This window comes from Silurus meridionalis, chromosome 10 (assembly GCF_014805685.1).
Source record: "Silurus meridionalis isolate SWU-2019-XX chromosome 10, ASM1480568v1, whole genome shotgun sequence".
Taxonomy (NCBI): domain Eukaryota; kingdom Metazoa; phylum Chordata; class Actinopteri; order Siluriformes; family Siluridae; genus Silurus; species Silurus meridionalis.
In genome coordinates this window covers 2,976,331-2,997,890 of record NC_060893.1, presented here as the reverse complement: position 1 = coordinate 2,997,890, position 21,560 = coordinate 2,976,331, and the positions used below count along the sequence as shown (strand labels likewise).

Here is a 21,560-nt window from a genome sequence, read left to right as displayed (position 1 = left end):
TGATTTAACATTTACAGTCCTGCATTCAGTTATCACTGCTGTTTCAGAGACGGACTCTAAGACTCAGAGACTCTAACCCTTGTGAGCTAGCTTTAGAATTTACATAACTTGCAACTTTTCAGAGATACAGTAGAAAGCCCTCTATTGTTTTGCTTTTGGACACATTATTTATGTTTTAAAAATATATACAGATGGTCCCCGAATTAAGAGGATTCAACTTATGATTTTCCGATCTTACAATGTTAAAAAAAAAAGTGTAAAGATATTGTAAGTTTTGCACAGCAGGTACAGTAGTAGTGTATGTTTCACCCTCCACTTGTAAACCGGCCACATACTGTACATATATTCTGTTTAATTTATACATTAAGGTATTGTAAATTGCTTTGTTTTGCTAAATTATTTACTGTAAATTGTTAAATTATAAACAAATGACAGTAAACTTCCCATTCTTTAAGACTCCTGGGTAGGCCAGGCCATGTCTCAACTTTTTAAATTACAATGGGGTCATCAGAACGCATCTCCATAGTAAGTTGGGGACTGCCTGTATATCATGTTTTAGTTTTTAGTTTGTATCTCATAGGCTTCACTAATATGGATACTTTAGAATTTTTGTCTAAAAACATATTTTGTTTTCAATTGTTGCCGAAAAAAATGCTCATCCGCAGTAAAACGGGTGAAAACCGTGTACGAGTCCTGTATGAGCCAAACGTTTTGTCATTTCCGCCTGGCTTTTATTTACTATTTACTTTCTGCCTTTTCAAAGTGTCCCAGAAATGACTAAAAAAACACATCATTTTCGAAAGCGTCCATTTTCACAGTCCACACTGTAAATCTACGAAATGATCTACTTTGGAGAATGTTTTCATAAAGCTACGTTTTTGTTTGTTTTCAAACGAAAACGTCTATTTCCAACATGTAGAGTTCAACTTGTAGAAATGAATTCCGATTATTTAATATAACAACGCACTGAATGTTGGCTCAGTGGCTCTCGGCCCTGTTGTATATTACCGAGTTTTATTACAAAAAAAAAACATGTATGAAATCAATTGCCTGTGAAAGACCAACTGTTTTGTTGCCCCCAGATATTATAGGAGTGTAGTGTAGTGTAGTGGAACAGATGCAGGTGTAAAATCAATGAAATGCCGTTTCTCTTTATCACCTTGCAGAGTGCTGGATGTTGCTGTGCCGTACGGATGAGTGGACGAGCAGCTGGCTCTGCAGTGTGCTGGCTGACCCTGTACTCTCACCCAGAGGGGCATGGATCATTGCCCAGTCGCCTGCACGCATGAAGGGAGAGCTGGCAGAGCCTCAGCACCAGCCGTGACCCACAGAGTCTCTTCTCAGAAGTGATGACAGATAATATAGTGTGTATGGGAACAGAGCAACAAACAATTGTCTAGTGATGCAGGATTTTTGGATGTTTCAGATTCGTATCAGGAATTCCAGCTGCATAAGCTGCAAATATTGTGAAGAAAATCCCGAAGCTCCCTGGACAGCAGACTCAATTCCCCGATTTCTCTTCTGAAAAGTGTTCTTGGCCCATCCCCGTAAGCGTTAATTAATGAATCTGTGCCATAATTACATGAACAGTTATCCTCTGGTACTTCATTTAGCAAATGGCTGCAGGCTAGGAACCGTCTGGGACTTGGGGCTCCTGCTGCTCTCTCAATCCCTCTCTCTTTCAATCCCCCTTTCTCTCTTCTAATCCTTTTCTCTTTTAATCTATTTATCTCTCAATTCCTCTTTCCCTTTCCCTCTCTCACAATCCATTTCTTTCTCTCAAACTCTTTCTCCTTCAACCCCTCTCTCTCAATCCTTTTTCTTTCTCTTTCAATCCTCTCTCTTTCAATCTTCTTTAACCCCCCCTCTCTCAACCCTTCTCTCTCTTTCAATCCCTTTCTCAATCCCTCTCTGTCTCTCAATCCCTCTCTCATTTTTCTTGAATCATCTATACTTTAAATGCAATTCAGATGTTTTTCTAACACCTGATGTTATATGTCCTGATTTTAATACTTGTGGCAGCTGGGATTCAAACTCACAACCTTCTGAGTATGATATTCAGTCTTTCTCTTCTTCTTTTTGCACCTGATGGATTTATGTGTGGCTTAAATGTCATTAAAATGCTATTATAGCACATATAGTTTGATGCCATCCAAATTTTTGGGATTCAAACTCAGACTTTCTGAGAGTTAAACATGCTCCTGAGGCACCGGTGATCAGTTTCCTATTCCTTTCTTCTCTTTGGATCTGTCTGAATCATCCTGATGCCCTACCTATGGATGGAGTTCTGTTCAATTGGATATTATTTAAGGATGGTTCTACATGAACAGCCTAAAGATCCATTCAGTATCTAAAGATCTTTGAGGATGGATTTGGACTATAATTAATATCAACAGTCTGCCACAATGGTTCAGGACCACAGGTTGCATGGACAGCACCAATCACTGAACACCTCAACAATGATGGAACTGTAACGCCTTGGGTGGTTCCATGAAATTCCAGAGTAAGAATGGGCACTTTTGAGGATGAATTGTACTGTAGTTAATGTCAACAGTCTGCTACATCGACTCAGGACTACTTTTTGCTTCTGATCATCATCACTGTTTCCCGCAACATCGTATATCTGCTATAAATGGACATTAGGTGCAACCAAGATGAGGATGGTTCCCTCTTGAGTCTGGTTGATCTCAAGGTTTCTTCCTTCTGCCATCTTGGGGAGTTTTTCCTTGCCACAGTCGCCACCGGCTCGCTCATCAGGGACAAACTTACACTTATAAAGAACATACTCACTTTTAATCACCACATTATCTGTTTGAATCTGCTTTGAGACAATTTTCATTGTTAAAAGCGCTATACAAATAAAAATTAATTAAAAATTGAATTAAATTGAATTGAATGGACATTCGATGTTTAGGATGGGTTCTGTTTTGGAGTCTCTCTAGCCTCTTAAGGTTTCTTCCTCATGAAGTCCTCAAGTCTCTTTCCTACACCAAAGGCCCCATTTTCTCACTCATTAGGGATAAAGGTATAAGAAACAAATTTATAGACACTAAACTTATACATTCCAAGTTTATTACCTCTTTATCTCTGTCATGCTGCGGTAAACCAACACCCATTGTTAAGATCACCCTACAAATCAAAATTTATTAAATTCAATACACTATCTGGCATGTGTGTGTGTGTGTGTGTGTGTGTGTGTGTGTGTGTGTGTGAATGAACGAGCGTACAGTATCTAAATATCTGAAAGTGACCTTGTAATGTTTTGAGCCTCATGAGAAACGACGACCTTTTCCTCTTTTTCGGTTTTTACTCTGCGGCTGCTTTTGTAAAACACATTCATCCATCACTGAAGCAGGACGTTCCACAGTGGGGCTAACGAGCAGGATTTGTTTAATGCTTCATGGCAACAGAGACCACAACAGACAAGACCACCACTCATCATGCCTACGGGTGATTATACACACACACACACACACACACAGAGAGAGAGAGAGAGATTCTATGTGACAGACCACACAGAGCTACTAATAAGCAGATTTTCTCTCTATAGGAAATGAGTAAAAAACAAATGCTTTTCTATAACAAGACTCGATTCATGAGAAGTTGAATGACAAAAATATGCCTTGTTTCTGAAAGAAATCATATATAAATATAAATCAAATATTTAATATTTACTCTTTTAGATTTTATTTAATGAAAACTATAGCATACAAATATAGCAACAAAAGATCGTAGACATCTGACCATAAAATTCCAACTGCACATTTAGTCATAGTTTACTGTGAACTTTCACTCTTCTGGGAGGATCTTCCACTAGATTTTGTGGAGATTTGTGGAGATTTATTCAGCTACAAAGGTGTTAGTAAAGTTGGTCAAGTTAAACATGCTCCTGGGGTTCCAGTGACCACTGTTCCTGCCCCTCTTCCCTCCGCAGATCTTCCCATTTCATCCAGGTCTGCCTCTGGATAGTGTTCTCTTCGTTTGGAGGCCACTCTGTGCAGCTTGGGACGGTTTCTCATCAACACCTTGGGTGGTTCCATGAAATTCCGGAGTAAGAGCAGGAGCTTTGAGGATGAATTTGGACTGTAGTTAATGTCAACAGTCTCCTACACTGACTCAGGACTGCAGTTTGCTTCTGATCACCATCACTGTACCCCACAACTTTGTATATCTGTAATAAATCAACATTCAGTGCAACCAAAATGAGGATGGGTTCCCTCTTACATCTGGTTCCTCTCAAGGTTTCTTTCTTATGCCATCTAAGGGAGTTTTTCCTTCACCACAGTCACCACCGGCTCACTCATCAGGGACAAACTTAGACTTATAAAGAACATATTTATTTTAATCACCACATTATCTGTGTAAAGCTGTTTTTAGACAATGTTCATTGTTAAAAACGCAATACAAATAAAAATGAATTGAATTGAATTGAATAGTAAAGTCAGGTACTGATGTAGGTGAGAAGGTGAGGAGGCCTGGGGTGCAGTCAGCATTCACATACATTCACTCAAGGTGTTCAGTAGGGTTCGAGCTCTGTAGCAGGAGATCTTCCACATCTTCCAAGCCAGGTATAAAGCATATATTCATGGAGCTGGCTTGGTTTGAGTCCCCTAGCTTAATAACCTCCTAGCCTATACAATTGTGTGCCTTCAACTTTGGCAAAGAATCACATGTGGCTGGAAAGGGCAGGTGTCCCAATACTTGGGACAATATTTAATTCTGGATAGAGTGAACCTTAAAACAAAACCTGAAGACCTCATAGAAACATGGGGCTAAAATAATACAGAGATGAATGTAGGAAGTTCTGAAAACATCAGATGATACTACAGAAACTCTTTGCTTTGTAAGTATGATGGAGTGATGGTGCAGATAAAATTAGAGAAGAGGATAAAGTAAAAGGCCACTCAAAAGGAAGCAGTTGTACAAGTCTGATTTATTCCATGTGCTTTTGCCAGGATATAAATAAGGGTCAAACTTAGAAAATTCGAGTGCTGGAAGCCCAAGCCTATGTACATGGTAAGTTAGCAATTCCACTTTGCTCACACAAAAGTGTTTAGTTAAAACGATATTTTTCAACAGTGAGATTTTGACCTTTTTAAAATTTGGTACTATATCAACCAGTGTCATTAATTCTTTTTTTTTTTCTGTTAGTCATTTTCTTCTTTTTTTATGTTAAACTACATTACATATATATGAACAATGATTGAGGAAAATATTTATGTACAGAAGAATTGTGCCAAAAAAATCTACAGTTACACTCAATAGTTCAAATAGTTCAAATAGCCGCTTATCAATCAATCAATCATCATCATCAATCAACATCATCATCATTTGTGTATCATCGATGGACTTTTCACCTGAAAAGCAAAATTGAGTGACACCATTCACACTTTTTTTTTTTTTCCTAGAATATTTTTTTTAAACCTGGATGGCTATTCTTCTCAAAGCCCAACATGTCATATAAAAATAATATAACATCAAGACAACATTAGACAAGAATTGCACATTTAAAAGAAGAATTTATAATAAACATAATCAATTAAGGATTAGATTAATGGCGATATAGAATTATATTAGACATGAATGTTTTACCAGTATGAATACTAATCTGCATGGCATTGTCAACAACAATTCTGTAGTGGTTTTGGCATGAGACACGTCACTTTCATGGTTGTCCAGTGCAATAAATCCATTCACATTTGTGCATAATATTCAGAATGTACTATTAAACCGAATGAAAGAGGAAATTAAAGAAAAGTAAAAACATGGCGAACAGAAAGTCCTTTGTGTTTTGCCCCCTAGTGGTGATGTATGGGCAAAAATGAGTCCGTCAAAAATGAGTAACCATGGTCCTATCCCATGGTACCTTGCCTTTCCCCCAACCTTCTCCCTCACACAACATAAGTCCACATAACAGAGCCCGAGCCCAGTGAAGTATGAACTCAGTCTAATGGAGAATGTTCGTACAGTCGCACCAGTAGTCTGTTTGCGCACCGAGTTATGTGTAAAAGTTCAGTCTCGACAGGCTCTGCCATGTTTGTAGTCCAAGTGCCACTCATAGGCTCCGTATTTGGCTGTCCTTTTTTTGCAATGTGTGTGTGAGAGGGTCCATGTTGGGGGCTGGCTACATTCTTTGATTTCCACAGTAATAGACATGGGAGTCCGGCATTACCCTGCAAATGAGATTAAATCACTTATCCAGAGCGTCCAAGAAAAAAAAAAAAAAAAACAAGCCTCTCAGATGCCCCCTTTGCCGGTCCAACACAGCCAGAACACATGCTCTCTGCGGGCCGAAGGGCCTGTTTCCGGGCTGCTTGCATTCAAAGCCAAACCAAAAACAAGGCAAAGCGATTAAAGTGTTTTTTTCTTTAAAGACGCTGTTCATGGATCGAAAAACGGAACACCCTGCCTTTTACACATGCAAATTTTTCCTGCAAAAATGGTTGGGAGCAAGCCAAACCCCAGGTTGACCCACAAAGACCACACTGGGGGGGAGAGGGGAGGGAAACAAAAGAAAGAATATATATAAACAAACAAACAAACCAACAAAAAAAAAATACGGCCACCATCTCCATTTTTACGCTGTCCTTACAGGATCTCCTTAGAGTTCCCATTGCCCTTAAGCCTCAGTAGTGGCGCACTGCTTCACACACTGCCTGATGATGAAGAACGAAAAAATGGAGCCGTCCCCCTCCCACCGAAATACACTGCGTTTACAAGCTTGTAGCAGCATTATGGATTTTAAGTCCTCATTCAAGCAATCAGGATGTGTGTCTGAACAAAGTGCTAAATAGAGGACAAAGGAAAAATGGGAGGAAAAAAAATCACATCAAACCTTTTTTTTTTTATAATTTGGAGGAAATGAGGGTGAAGTGAATGGTGTGTTTTTGGAAGTGAGGGGGAAGGGGGGGTCGAGAGAGATAGAGAATGTAAAAGAGTGGGAGAAAGAAAAAGAAAGAAAGAGAGAGAGAGAGCACGGCAGCGACATCATGCAGAGGCCACAGTAAAACGGGGCGGGCTGGACCGGACCGGGGTGGAGAGACACGGGCGAGTCAAAGGTCACTGGGCCCATGGCTCCGTTGGGGGGCCTCTAGAGGGCGTGCTCTGAAAGGCACACACACAGACAGGAGCGGACAGTGGGTGCATATTAGAAAATAGTTGTCTCATACTTTGTGTTGACTCCTCTCTTGGCTTCCTGTCCTGGCTCCACGATCCATGGGACATTGCCGTGACCCTTCTGCTCCATCGAAGGCTGCTCCATCTGAATTAGACACAAGAGTTCGAGAGCATGCATGTCAGCAGCAAAACAGGAGAAGAAGGAGGAGAAGGAGGAGAGAGAGCAAATAATGGTGAATAGAGCGAGATATCCAATGCAACAATTATTTATTTCTCACATTTTGAGCGATCCCATGTGTGAGTGATATATGGGCAAAAGTATCTAGGATGCGGTCATGGTAAATTTTCCCTTCACTTTTGGGTCACTAGGAGACCCAAAAACCTGTTCCAGCATAACGATGCTTCTGTGCACAAAGCCAGCTCCATGAACATATGCTTTCCATGGTTTAGAATGATGTAGAAAATCTCACCCTTAGACCAGCCCTTCCTACCCTTTGTCCAGTACTTAATCTAACCCATAGACCATCCCTTACTCCCATTATTGTACCAGCTCTTAGTCCTGCCCTTAGTACCATGCTAGGACATGCCCTTAGTGCCAACATTAGACCGGACCTAGGTTCTGCCCTTAGACCTGCATTTTGTCCCATCTTTTGACCAGCCCTTAGTCCCACCCATAAAACTATCCTTGGTTCCAACCTTAGTTACACTGTAAGACCAGCCTTGGATACACCCTTAGATCAACCCTTAGTCCATCTTATAGAATGGACTAAGGGTTGATCTAAGGGTGTATCCAAGGCTGTTTTAACAGTGTAACCGTTAGACCAGCCCTTAGTCCCACTATTAGACCAGCCTTTAGTCCCATTATTAGACCTATCCTTAGTCCCATCATTAGACCAGCCCTTAGTCACACTATTAGACCAGCACTTGGTTCTGCCCTTGAACATGATTCAATCCCAACTATGGACCAGTTGTAAATCCTACCAATAAAACAACCCTTAGATCATCCCTTAGTCCAGGACTTAATCAGCTTTTAGACAGCCCTTAGTTTTACCCTTAGATCAGCCCTTAGACCAGCACTGGGTGTAATATTACATTATTCACAGAGGTCGTGGAAACAAGGACAGATAAAATAAAAAAACGAAAATAGGTATTGTTATAGTATTTTATCCATAATATCTTCTGCTATAGAGCTCCAACCCAATTTTGGGATGAATGTAAAGGCTGACTACATCCCAGGTCTCCTCACCTACATCAGTACCTGACTTTACTAACACCAATGTGTCTGAAAAAATCTCCACAAAATCTAGTGGAACAAAAAATTTTCCTTATTATAAGAGCAAATGTGGACTAAAGCTCCAGTCTTATGATCAAGTGTCCACAAACTTTTATCGATATTTTGTCATATTCAATAAGCACAATGTGGACTTTCCTATCAGTTCTAATGCAAGGAAAAAATTATATATCTATATATCTATATCTATATCTATCTATCTATCTATCTATATCTATCTATCTATATCTATATCTATATATATATCTATATCTATATCTATATATATATATATATATATATATATATATATATATATATACACACACACACACCATAACAACACATGTCCACACACACACTAATCAATGCCATCTGTTGATCTACGCCATCGTTTCTTTATCTGGCTTTTCCATACGGAGATACATGAAGTAAGGACTAACATTCGACAGACTGTGCGTTTAAACACCACTCCAGGGTGGTGTGATTCACGTCATGCTATGACCACACTGATGTGGATTATTTTCGCATTACTGCACAGTCTGGAGTGACTTTTCCACTTATACCACAGCGATTTCCCAGAGATTACACAGTGAGAAGGTATTAATACTAATAATATTGTTATAATGATATATAATTCACTTCAGGTGGTACTTGTAATTTGGCTCCATGTCATGCCACATTACTTATTTTGATCAAATGATACAACATTTTAGTCCAGTTCCTAAGACTCAGTCTCAGACCACTCAGACTTACTACCATTGTTGGACCAGCCCTTAGTTCTGCCCTTAAACAGCCCTTAGTTCCACCTTCAGACCAGCCTTAAGTCCCACACTTGAATCAGCCCTTAGTCCCAAACTAAGTCCTGCCATTAGACCAGCCCTTACACTATCCCTTTAGACAAGCCCTAGTCTTGCCCTTAGACAGCTCTTAGTCCTGACCTTAGATACCTTTAAGTTTTGCTTTTAGCCCTTAGACCTACCCTTAGACCAAACCTTAATACCTTAAAATAGTTATTAGTCCTGCAATTAGACCAGCTCTTAGTTCCACCCTTAAACCAGAATCAGAATCAGAATCAGGTTTATTGGCCAAGTGTGTTGACACACAAGGAATTTAGTTCCAGCTGTTTGTGACCAGCTTTTAGTCCTACCCCTAGACAGCCCATAGTTCCACCCTTGGACCAGCCCTAAATCCCCAAACAAAACAATCCTTAGTTCCCTAGGACGGTGTCTGATAGGGTGAGCAGGTGAGTTTAACGTTTTCTAAACTAAAGGGGAGGAGCCTCATACCACCTGCCAATTACTGAAAAGCTTCTTAATCACATTTCCTGGAGCATTGTGATAGAATGCACCAAGAGCTAAATGTTCTACTGGATTAAAAAGTTTAACATGGAAAAGATAGACAGAACAATTCATTATCATCCGTTTCTTAGCTATAAATCTTGTATGTTGTTACATCATGTATTAATTCAGTTCTAATAGAAAAGAAATGCAGAATAAAATAGGTCATTGTGACCCAGACAGAATGTGGGGTTATGGACGGAGTGGCGCTATAAATAGAAATCTATTTTCAAATCCGTCTTGTACGTGGTCCTGTGTGTGACTCTGGGGAGGCAGGGGAAAGGTCTAGGATGTGTGTGTGTGTGTGTGTGTGTGTGTGTGTGTGTGTGAGTCAGTGGGGCACTGTGTCGGGGCAGGTGTAGAAAAAGACACTTCGACACACGGCGTGTTCAACTTTCTCATCAATCATGTTCAGTAAGTCACTGCGAGGGCCAGGAGATACATTTCATAGCGTTTCTTTCAGTGGTGTTGCTGCAAGACCAGATTCTGAGGGAAACCCATCCCCATCCTCAACTCTGAAAGTCCATTCATTGCAGTTCCATCATTGTTCAGGTGTTACACTCTTAACTGTTGTACCATGAACCATTGTAGCAGACTGTTGATATCAATAAAAGTACAAATCCATCCTCAAAGTTCTTGAGTTGCATACATCTCTTCTTTTTGAATTCCTCATTCCACATTTTGACCCCATTTGCTGTTATAATTAGCTCCTCTCTTTTGGGGAGATGTTCCACTAGATTTTAAACCTTGAAGATGGATTTGGACAATATTGAATATAGACAGTGTGCTTCACTTGTTTTTGGCACAAACAGTAGCCATAAACAGTGTTTGCATTCTAGTGTCCATTGGTGAACCACTGATACCCTCAACAATGATGGAACTGTAATGAATCATGTCTGGTTCTTCTCAAGATCTCTTCCTCAGATCATCTCAAAAAGTTGTCACCACTGGCTCGCTCAATAGGGATACACTTATAGGGCTTATTTAATGATGCTGAAATGTATATTTGTAATACGTACAATGTGTTTTTGCTTTGGTACAATGTCCATTGTTTAAAAGGCTATTCATATAAATAAATAAGCAATCATTTTGGAATGTGATTGTGGAGATTTGTGGAGATCCATTCAGCCACAAAGGTGTTGAGGTACTGATGTAGCTGAGGAAAGGAGGCCTGGGTGCGGTCAGCATTCACATTCATTATGTTTAATAGGGTTGGAGCTCTACAGTAGGAGATCTTTCACATATTTTAACCCATTGTGCACAGGGGCATTTGCATGCTGGAACAGGTTTGAGACATGCTAAAGCATCCTAAGATGTCCTATACAATTGTGTGCCTCTTGTGTGTGTCTTTGTATGAAGTTTGGAAAGGAACCACACATGGGTGGAAAATTCACGTGTCCATTAACCACAATGACATTTTATAATAAACTTTTGTACATAATAACAGAAAGTGCCAAACATTCTGGAACTGATGCTCTTGTCACATACTTCCATAATGCTGACATGCACTCAGAAGCACTGAAAAAGCCACAACAGAATGTTTTTTATTTTTAGACTTGATGATCATTAGTCAGTGAAACACATGACAAATGTGAACCGTAATGAAGTGAAAGAGAAAACAGAAAACAGCACTCAGAAGCGACACACTGCACACAGAGAGGAAGCAGAGTGTGTGTGAGAGTGTGTTGAGCACTTACAGATTTGCGGATGTTGGAGCGTGGTTTGGGGATGGGTTTGGACGGTTTGCTGTCGAAACTCTCAGGCAGGGTGGATGAGCCATGGCCACTCTTTCTGGCCTGCAGAGCCAGCTGATAGGCCACCTCAAACGCCTGGCCCAGCGTCAGGATGATCTCATAGGCCAGATTCTACCCACAGATACACAAGACAAGATTTGCTAAAATCAAAATCATCTTTATTGCCAAGTATGATGGGGTTTTTTGGTGCCAAAAATATAAAAAAAGCTATAAGATATAGGAAACCAAAATAATAAATAAATAAATAAAGATTTAACAAACTAAACAATACAAAACAAGGTGCAGAGGCAGCCATATTGGGGGTATTAAGAATTGATATTTAAGCAATAAAAACTAAAAGTATTTTTTGAGTTATTATTATCATGGTTTAAATGGGGCAGTGTCTCATATTGTTTATTGTAATCCGATTCATAGGGCATGATCTGGAGAGTTTGAGAGTACAAACTGCTTGGTCTTCTGTATTAAAGGTGACATGTTCCTCATCAGTAGTTCCAATTTCATGAATGAGGCGCCAACAAGTCAAACAAGTTCCACATTTTCCAATTAACTCTACAACAATAATTATAACTGGATTTCTTTTCTTTAGTTTTGACATTTCTCTGCCTTGTTTGTAGCAGGTGGTAGCTAAGTGGTTAAAATGCTGGACTTTGGATCCCAAAGGTCGTGAGTTCAAATACCAGTCAGACCAAGCTGCCGCTCCTAGACCCTGAGCAAATAACTGAATCTCTTAGCTGCTCAGTTGTATGAATGAGATCAATGTAAGTCTCTCTAGATAAGGGCTTCTGCCAAATGTCGTAAATGTTAAATCTTAGAGCCAAGTTACAGCCGTATGACCATTTTCTGATTCCTGGAAGGAGAAAAGAAGCTTCTCTGCATAATGCAATGCAACAAGATTCATATATTTATTTTTTATTTAGATCTATTTAGATTGCTATAGTATATAGATACTTATTAGGATGGTAACATTTGCCAATGGTGCATAAGCACTTCGACATTCTGTATAAGTTAACAATGTGATGCATGGATTTTAAAGTGTCAATTGTTTCATGATGTATCGTTTTTAACATATTAATAACGGAAAGAAACTATTTATTTATATATAAGTTTTAGCTATACTTTAATTAGGCAACACTTTATTTTAGGGATCCGAAATTTGCCAGTAGGCAGTAGCCAGCCTTCTCCACCACACAATTCATTTACAGTTCTGCATTCCCTTCATCAATTAATTTTGCCTCTCGGTTAGTGTGGCAGTCCTTTGCCTGTGTTGTTCATAATTTGTGATTTGCACACCATATCTAGCTCAACTTTGTTATCAGGTCTCTCCCACTGATTCTTTGTCTCACTCTGGAATCTTGACCACCAGTTCAATGTCTCTGACCCATTTCTATGCCAGTGTGCAATAGATTTCTCAGGTTTATCCACCAGTCACGTTTGTAAACTGTCACATCCTCAGGAGCGTCAGCACTCCTTCTTTTGAGGGCTACTTACTCCCAGTAGGAGAGAGCTTACCAGCCCCCCCCCCCCACTCTCAGACAGGTTGTGAATCTGCAGGTCAAAGGCAAACAGCCAAATGGCAGGTAGTACTGAGAGAATGGCCAAAGGTAGCATGGGGGATTCCTGCTGCCTTGCTGAGGGGGCGGTTACAGGCATAGGCAAACCTTTTCAGTCATATTTGAATGTGAATGTGTGAGTTATTAGTTATTAGTCATAGAGTTATTCTTTGGTCCACTTTTCCATTTTGCAAAGCACTTCTTCAATTCTGTTATTAAACTTATCGAACTTTTCAGGGAATTCAAATCATAAGGGCAAAGTCAATCAAATGTTTAGCTACGAGTGGCGTTCAAGTAAAACCAGGATTTTTGAGTTAATAAAAGAACAAATTTTTTTGCACCATGCGCTGACCATGCATGCGTTCACACTGCTGCCTGGACTGGCCCACCAAAATATACGTGCACCCCCTTGCTAGGTTAAAGGACACACTAGCCACTTACTACTGCATGTAGTACCACCACACTAGCATCCATTTTTATACCTGTAACATAAATTAATGGCCCCTTTTTTTTTAGCTTGGAGATGTCCTGTAGTGTTGCATTACATCCAGTTTGCTACTTTAACCTGTTCACAGGTATCCAGTTGCAGAAAGTTGAAGCTAGTTTAGTAGATATCAGAGGGTCTCTGGGAATCTTATGTAGTGGTTTCCTATTCCAGGTCACAAAGTGTTCCATGGCTATCTGCTTTTGAATCCAAGAGAATTTAATAAAATTTAGAGGTTGTGTTTGCCCCCAAGTGAAACTCTTGAAATAGCAATCTCATATCAGAATACTCTGTTCATATATCTAACAAGCAGTTTCACTCTATACTAAAACCACATATGCTGTTTTGACCCATGGTGGTGATACATCTTTCTGGATTGATGTCCTTTATGTTTAAGTTTCAAGTTTATTTGTTATATGTATGAAATGCTTTAATGAGGCTACAGGCAAACTACAGCAAATATTAAACATTAAACAATATTAAAACTGAAAAGAAGAGGAAAAAAGAGGACGCTTAGTATTGGACTCTGGATTGGAAGGTCACAAGTTTAAATCCCAGCTCTACCAAGCTGCCACTGCTGGGCCCTTAATTGAGGCCCTTAATTCCCAACTGCTCAGTTGTACTGTAGGTTGTTCTGCATAAGGATGTCTGCCAAAATACCATAAATGTAAATCTATTCCCATGCTCCATCAAAACACCTGTTCTCTACTGGTCTCAGCATCTCTCAGGGCACAAGGATGTACCAAGGCTCTTCAGTTCTTAGACCTACACCCCTCTGTGTTTTTGGACTGATTATGTTAGTCTGTGATCTAATGAAAAAGTATTATGGTTTGTTTAATGATAGAAATTTAAAAGCACTTGAGCAAGTCACTCTGTACGAGAGCCTCTCCCGGACCTCGTAAATGTAAATGTGAATGATGATTACACGAAGGTGTGTTACTAACCACATCAAAAGCGGTAAACACATGGCAGTAGTGGTGACTGGACTTCAAGTCTTTGGTGATGTAGGCAAACGTGGAGAGGTCCTCAGGATCCTGCGCTGCACACGAGATGTTCCGAATCTCATGCTCGGCTATGATGTTCTGTAGAGGGGAGAGAAGGATTGCAACATAAGATGCATGTTAGAGATGTAAAGAGGAAAGAATAAAAGAAATGCAGATGATGCTCACCTTATTTGTTGCATCTATAAACTTGACTCCTTTGTATGAGACGGAGAGGACTATGGTAGGGACTTTCTTCATTTGTTCCGTAGACTTCTTGTAGGAAAGACAAGAGAAAAAAGAAAAATCATAAAGCCACCAAAACAACAATCCTCAAATTTCAAAAAGTATGAGACCAGGCCAACATGCAGCAAAACAGATTATCTACACCCCAAATTTACCCCTCACACTATAAACCCTTTCAACCCCTACACCACAAAATGAATCACCTTATAACCCCATTCCACCTACACCCCCACATCAACCGTGTAATAGTACCTATAACCCCTACACCCCTGCACCATGAACCCTTCAACCTTTATACCCCCAAACCTCGTACAATATAATCGTACCCCTCGAACCCGTATTCCCCAAATTTAACACACTATAACCCTTATAATTCCCTACATACCCAAACTTTATAACCCCTACAACCCCAAAACTCCAAAAATCTTCCACACTATAAACACTTCAGACGTTACACCCCCCAAATCTTTTATACATTATATAAAAATACATTATAACACCTATACCCCTGAGTTTAGCCCATTTTAACCCCAACAACCCCACACCGCCCCTATTTACCCCAATGTAACTGAGATATAATAACATATACAGTAGCCCCACACCCTGAACAATAACCCCTATAACCCCTATACCCGCCCCCACATTTAGCACACTATAAACATTATTATTAAACCCCAAATCTAATACATTATATTCCTACACCCCCAAATATAATACATTACAACCCCTATCCCCAAATCTAATACATGATAACCCCTACACCCCCAAATCGAATACATTATAACCACTACACCCCCAAATATAATACATTATAACCCCTATACCCCAAATCTAATACATTATAACCCCTATACCCCAAATCTAATACATTATAACCCCTATAACCCCAAATCTAATACATTATAACCCCTATAACCCCAAATCTAATACATTATAACCCCTATACCCCAAATCCAATACATTATAACCCCTAAACCCCAAATCTAATACATGATAATCCCTACACTCCAAAATCTAATACATTATAAACCCTATAACCCCTATACCCCCAAATCTAATACATTATAACAGCTATATCCCCTATACCCCAAATATTGTACATTAATAACCCTTATAAAACCTACACACCCAAATCAATTACTGTATAACAATTATAAGCCCTATACCTGCCAAATATATCACATTTTAGCCCTCACACCAGTATATATATATATATTATAACATTATTATTCCACCATGTTACAGTCTCCATGAATCCTTATGTACACCTGCAACTAAAAGAAATGCAACTAAAAGAAAACTAGAAAGAAAAGCAGTGTTCCAATTTCATTTCTCGAGCTAAACAAGCAAATCTGATCCACAAGCATTCAAGAGAATGCTGAATACTGAAAGACAATTCCTCTGAATACATTTAATATACAAAGTGAATGTGAATCTGAGTCTAATCTCCTGTGTAAATGACTCCAATTTTTAATCGGGTCAGAATAAATTTTGCATCCCTCTTTTGATATCATGTAAGCTTTCCGACAGTTATATATTCACTGCTTTATTCTTCTCCGCTTTTTCTGTTTCTCGGTCAGCGTTTATCTTTGCCTCAGCATGTTTACACTGTCCTGGACCTGTCAGAATCTGCTTTAAAACAGATTTCATGAGAGAGAGAGAGAGAGAGAGAGAGAGAGAGAGAGAGAGGTAGAACAAAAGAGAGTCGAGCACAAGGCAAATAGACAATGAGAGACAGAGGGTGAGAAAGTGCAAGAAAGAGACAGATAGAAAGACTGAACATAAACAACAATTAGAGAGAGATAGAGATAGACAGAGCACAGAGCATGCTACATAAAAAAGTACATGACATGAAATACATGACAACAGATGGAAATGATTGAAAGAGAAAAAAGATAGATAGAATAAGATAGAATGAGACAATAATTTCCAGGGTAAAGGTCAGCAGGGTTCACTACAGTCATCAACGGTTTGGGTGGAACAGAAGGTCAACAGTATGAAGACAAATCTTACCCTCATTTTTGCGCAGGCATCATGCGTGGACTCGGTTCCTCTCAGCTCTTTCACCAGCATGGAACCCAAATACTGCAAATAAAAACAAGATGTTTTAACAATGATCGGATTGAAACCGCTGGAGGCATCGTGCAAACACCGGTGTCTTAAAAAACTGTCCAGCATGTGCACCATATTACACCATAAACCCTTCTACCCCTACATCCCAACCAAATACATTATAACCTTTATAACCCCAAATTTATCCCATTATGACCCCTATAACACCTACATCCTAAAATCTAATACATTATAACCCGTACAACCCTAAATGTATTCTATTAGGACCCCTTTAACCCCAATTTTGGCCCATTATAACCACTATAATCTCAAATGTAGCCCATTATAACCCCTAATATAGCCCATTATAACATTTGCATTTACATTTACGGCATTTGGCAGACACCCTTATCCAAGGCGACTTACAACTGAGCAGGGGAGGGTCTTAGGGCTTTGCTCAAGGGCCCAGCAGTGGCAGCTTGGTGGTGGTGGGATTTGAACCTGTGATCTTCTGATCCAAAGCCCAATGCCTTAACCACTGAGTTACCACCTCCCTTATAACCCCTTATCACACCTACATCCCCAAATCTAATACATTATAACCCCTATAACCCTATATTTATCCCATTATAACCCCTAAAACCACGAATTTAGCCCATTACAACCCCTATAACCCCAAATCTAATACATTATAACCCCTATAACCCAAACTTTAGCCCATTATAAACCCTCTAACCCCAAATGTAGCCCATTATAACCACTATTACACCTACATTGCCAAATCTAATACATTATAACCCCTATAACCCCAAATTTAGCCCATTATATCCCCTATAACCACTACATTCGCATATCTAGTACATTATAACCCCAACAACCCCTACACACCCAAATCACCTTTATAACTGAAAACGTATAATAATAATAACCTCAATTAACCCTCAACACCCCCAATCTAATACATTATAACTTCTACAAACCCAAATTTAGCCCATAATAACCCCGATAACACATACACCCGCAAATCTTGTACAATATAACTCCTAGAACCCTTACAACCCCAAATCAACCATGGTATAACCCCTATAACTGACAATGTAGCCCATTATAACCCCTATAACCTCTAAACCCCCAGCACACTTATAATCCCAAATCTAGTATATTTTAACCCCTGAAACACCTACAACTGTCTGAATAAACTGTCTAACATGTGCGACAAGTTCAACAGACACGCTTGAATCCGTCCATCATCCGAGAGCCCTTCGTGCTTATCTTTTCCGATTATATCCCCTTCAAAAAAATAGGAGCAGCTCTTTTGTTTCTAGGGATCACACAGTTCCTGTGTTGAATATTTTAGCAGAGTCAATGTCAATTAGATATCTATGCAGGAGAAAAGTCACGGATCATGCACAGTGTAATGCGAGTGACCAGACCAGCTCTGAATTTAGCTGCATAGGAGTGTGAGAAGGAGCTCTGTGGGGAACCGATTTAATAAAGCAAGGGGTTTATAGGAATATCATATAACTCAACAGCACAGAATCTCTCTTCAGACCCTCTTTCCCATCTGTCTGCTGTCTGTGGAAACACAGCTGTCAGGCTTTTGTGCCACTGAGATCGATGGATAAAACCTAATGAGATTAAAATGCTGTTTACAGAGGCACTGAGGGCTGCTGCCAGTATTGGGTGGAGCTTCTCTCATTCACACACGTTGTCCAGATGAATTACTATTCACACACACACAAACACACACACACACACACACACACACACACACACACACACGCACCTTTCACACTCGTTAATGCCACTCTGCTAAACATTGAATTTATTCTGATTCATTTAAATGCAGACACGATCTGAAATATATCTGTTTCCATCAGATCTCAGTCTTTGATCTCTTCATCCGTCTCTTTCACCCCTAGACGTCTGCGGCGTATCGGTAACTCCACCGTCCTGTCCCAAGGCCAATGGAATTCAACCCGAGTCGAACACGGGCATGATCTACAATTGCGGCATCGCTGCTCGTGTGGGCAAACAGACCGACCGGATTCACAACGGCTGTTGCTAGGTAACAGAGCAGCTTTATGTAACCTCTAGCTAAAATTACTCCAGGATAGAGAGATGCTGAAAAAACAGGCCGCCACTTTAAATGAACAGAGAAATACTGTTATTCAGCACAGAAAAGCACTCTTCCTCTTTCTTTCTCTCTCTGGATCTTGTCTGTTCTTTTGGGTTTCTCATGCTTCTACACCGATTTTGTACATCGCATGAAATGTACTGTATCCACACACACACACACACACATTCAAGCATGAGCTGTTGATACCGAGATCGTGTGAGCGCTATTTAGACCCGTAATGTAATTACAGATGTTTGACGGCTGTATAAAATGAGATAATTGCAGAGACTGATAACTGCAGGTGTTGTGAGGAAGCCTTTACAGAGGAACACAACAGAGAGTGACAGTCACTTAGGCGAACGCGGTATCGTGTCCAAGGCGTATGCACACTTTTTCAATTCAATACATTTTTATTCGTAGATCACTTTTAACAGTGGACATTGTCTCAAAGAATCTTTACACAAATAACACAGTTATAAAAGAATGTATAAGTTCGTTCCTTTTAATTGTTCAAAAAAGTTCAGAAACCTTGAGCAGAACCAGACTCAAAATGGAATCCGTCCTCATCCTAAACACAGAATGTCCATTCATTACATTTCCATCATTGTTGAGGTGTACAGTGAGGAGCGCTGTTCATGCAACCTGTGGTCCTGAAACATTATAGCACACTGTTGATATGAATTAAAGTTCAAATCTACCCTCAAAACTCTTGAGTTACTCAGGAACTTTATGGATTTTTGGGCTGTTCATGTGGAACCATTCTATCAGTGTGGCTTTCAATTAAAGGGAACTTCATCTAGAGGTAGGACGTCTGGGTGGATCATGAATTGTAGAATTGTAGAAAGGAATAATTAAATATACAGTTCTTGGAGTGAAAATCAGGGGTGTCCAATATTTTCCACAAAGGACCATTGTGGCATGTTTTTATTCCAAACAATCAAGTCCACACCAAATTCTACCTGTTTAAATCTAATGATTTTCATTTTCAATGACTATCAGGTGTGACCCTTGGGTTGGAATGAAAGCCTGCACCCACACTGGTCCTTTGTGAAAAACATTGGACACGCCTGGAATAAGCATATAAATAAATGAATGAATGAATGATCGTATAAAAGATCCTAGCATACATTTGTAAGTGGACGCTGGAGGACATCACTGAAGAAGACAGAGATCAAAAACAATGCATGTCTTTTATATATTTACATCTGAATTCTTTACAGCACAGTGTGGTAGGAGGTATGGAGGTGAGCAAAGTGGTTCAGGCATGGGAATTGGCTTTAAAGGTCATGACTTGCAATTCCATTCACACCAAGCTGCCACTCCTGGGCCCCTAAGCAAGGCCCTTAACTGCTGAGATGTCCTGTATAATTGAGATACATGTAAGTAACTCTGAATAATTGATGAATGCTGTAAATGTAAATGTCTGACTCTACTGCCATGTCTAGTCCTCCAGGCTACTAATATGTGTGCTTTGAATATCCTTAATATATACTTAATACAGACAAGAACATTTTACTATTAAAATAAAAGTATTTCAGAATATTGACCTTAGGTCCGAAATCTGATCCTTTATATTCTGGTTATAATTATAATTCCATATAATAAAACCATTAGCATTTAAGAAAAGAAAATCTCACAATGAAAACAATGCATGAGTGCGTGGTGTTAGTCAAGAGCAGAAATATGAAACACTGCTGCAAAAATAAAACATTTCATGGTGTCCCATTTATAGCCAAAAAAACCCCAAACTGACCAATAACTACAAATAAGTGAACAGCGGCTGACGGATTTTAGTTTTTATGGGTTTGGACCTTAATAAATTTTAGTTTTAGTGCAGCTTAGTGGTTAATGCATTGGACTTTGGATCTGAAGGTTGTGAGTTCAAATCCCAGCCAAACCAACCTGACACTTTTGGGCCCCTGAGCAAGGCCCTTAACCTCATAGCTGCTCATTTGTACGAATGAGATCAATTTAAGTCGTTCTGGATAAGAGGGCGTCTGCCAAATGCCATAAATGTAGATGAAATGAGATACAGTCCGGAGGCTGCAGATGAATTGGAAAGTAAACCAGATATCTCAGAATACAATAAAAATGGAATTCATTATCATTTAAACTCAAGAATGTTCAAAATGGATTTGGGCTGTAATTAATATAAACAGGGTTTTAGGGCTACAGTTTTTGCCTTCTAGTCTCCATCTGAGAACATCTCAACAACAATAGAACTGTAATGAATGGACATTCGTTGTTGAGGATGAGAATGGGTTCTCTTTTAAGCTGGGTTCCTCGCAAGGTTTTTTCCTTATACCATCTTAAGTACTGTAGTTTTTCTTTGCTCTTTCTGGCACTGGATCATCACTGGACTAATTTCTGATGGAAAGGTTTATATTCATAATTTCTGTAAAGCTGCTTTGGGACAAAGTCCATAAATCTGAATCAAATAATTACTGTCCACATGAACATGCTTACGTATGCCTCGTAGTCACATGACTGGAATATGAGCTTCTCCGGATGGTGCTGCCAGTACTGTACAGGAGTGGATGATGTGGCCTCGTTGGGAGGTCGCAGCGTGATGGGTTCACACCATTCCCCTTGCTGTAAAACGGGAAATCAGGAGACAGCAGTTAGAGCAGGTCATATGTTCTACTGCTA

The 21,560-nt window shown here is 39.6% G+C and overlaps 1 protein-coding gene across 7 annotated transcripts in view; it reads right to left on the bottom strand.

Moving 5' to 3' along the window:
- Positions 1 to 4,914: 4,914 nt before the first annotated feature.
- anks1b (ankyrin repeat and sterile alpha motif domain containing 1B) overlaps positions 4,915 to 21,560 on the bottom strand; it is a 227,912-nt gene continuing 211,266 nt past the window's right edge. For 5 of the 7 annotated variants that reach the window (XM_046859927.1, XM_046859929.1, XM_046859930.1 and 2 more), the window contains 7 exons: positions 21,378 to 21,503; positions 16,754 to 16,825; positions 14,684 to 14,770; positions 14,459 to 14,596; positions 11,424 to 11,591; positions 7,170 to 7,261; positions 4,915 to 6,173 (listed from right to left, as the gene is read on the bottom strand). In XM_046859927.1, the coding sequence (XP_046715883.1) occupies positions 6,125 to 6,173; positions 7,170 to 7,261; positions 11,424 to 11,591; positions 14,459 to 14,596; positions 14,684 to 14,770; positions 16,754 to 16,825; positions 21,378 to 21,503 (732 nt within the window). In that variant the 3' untranslated portion in view covers positions 4,915 to 6,124. The remainder of the gene's footprint in view (positions 6,174 to 7,169; positions 7,262 to 11,423; positions 11,592 to 14,458; positions 14,597 to 14,683; positions 14,771 to 16,753; positions 16,826 to 21,377; positions 21,504 to 21,560) is intronic. The other 2 variants (XM_046859928.1, XM_046859934.1) reach the window with 1 other exon arrangement.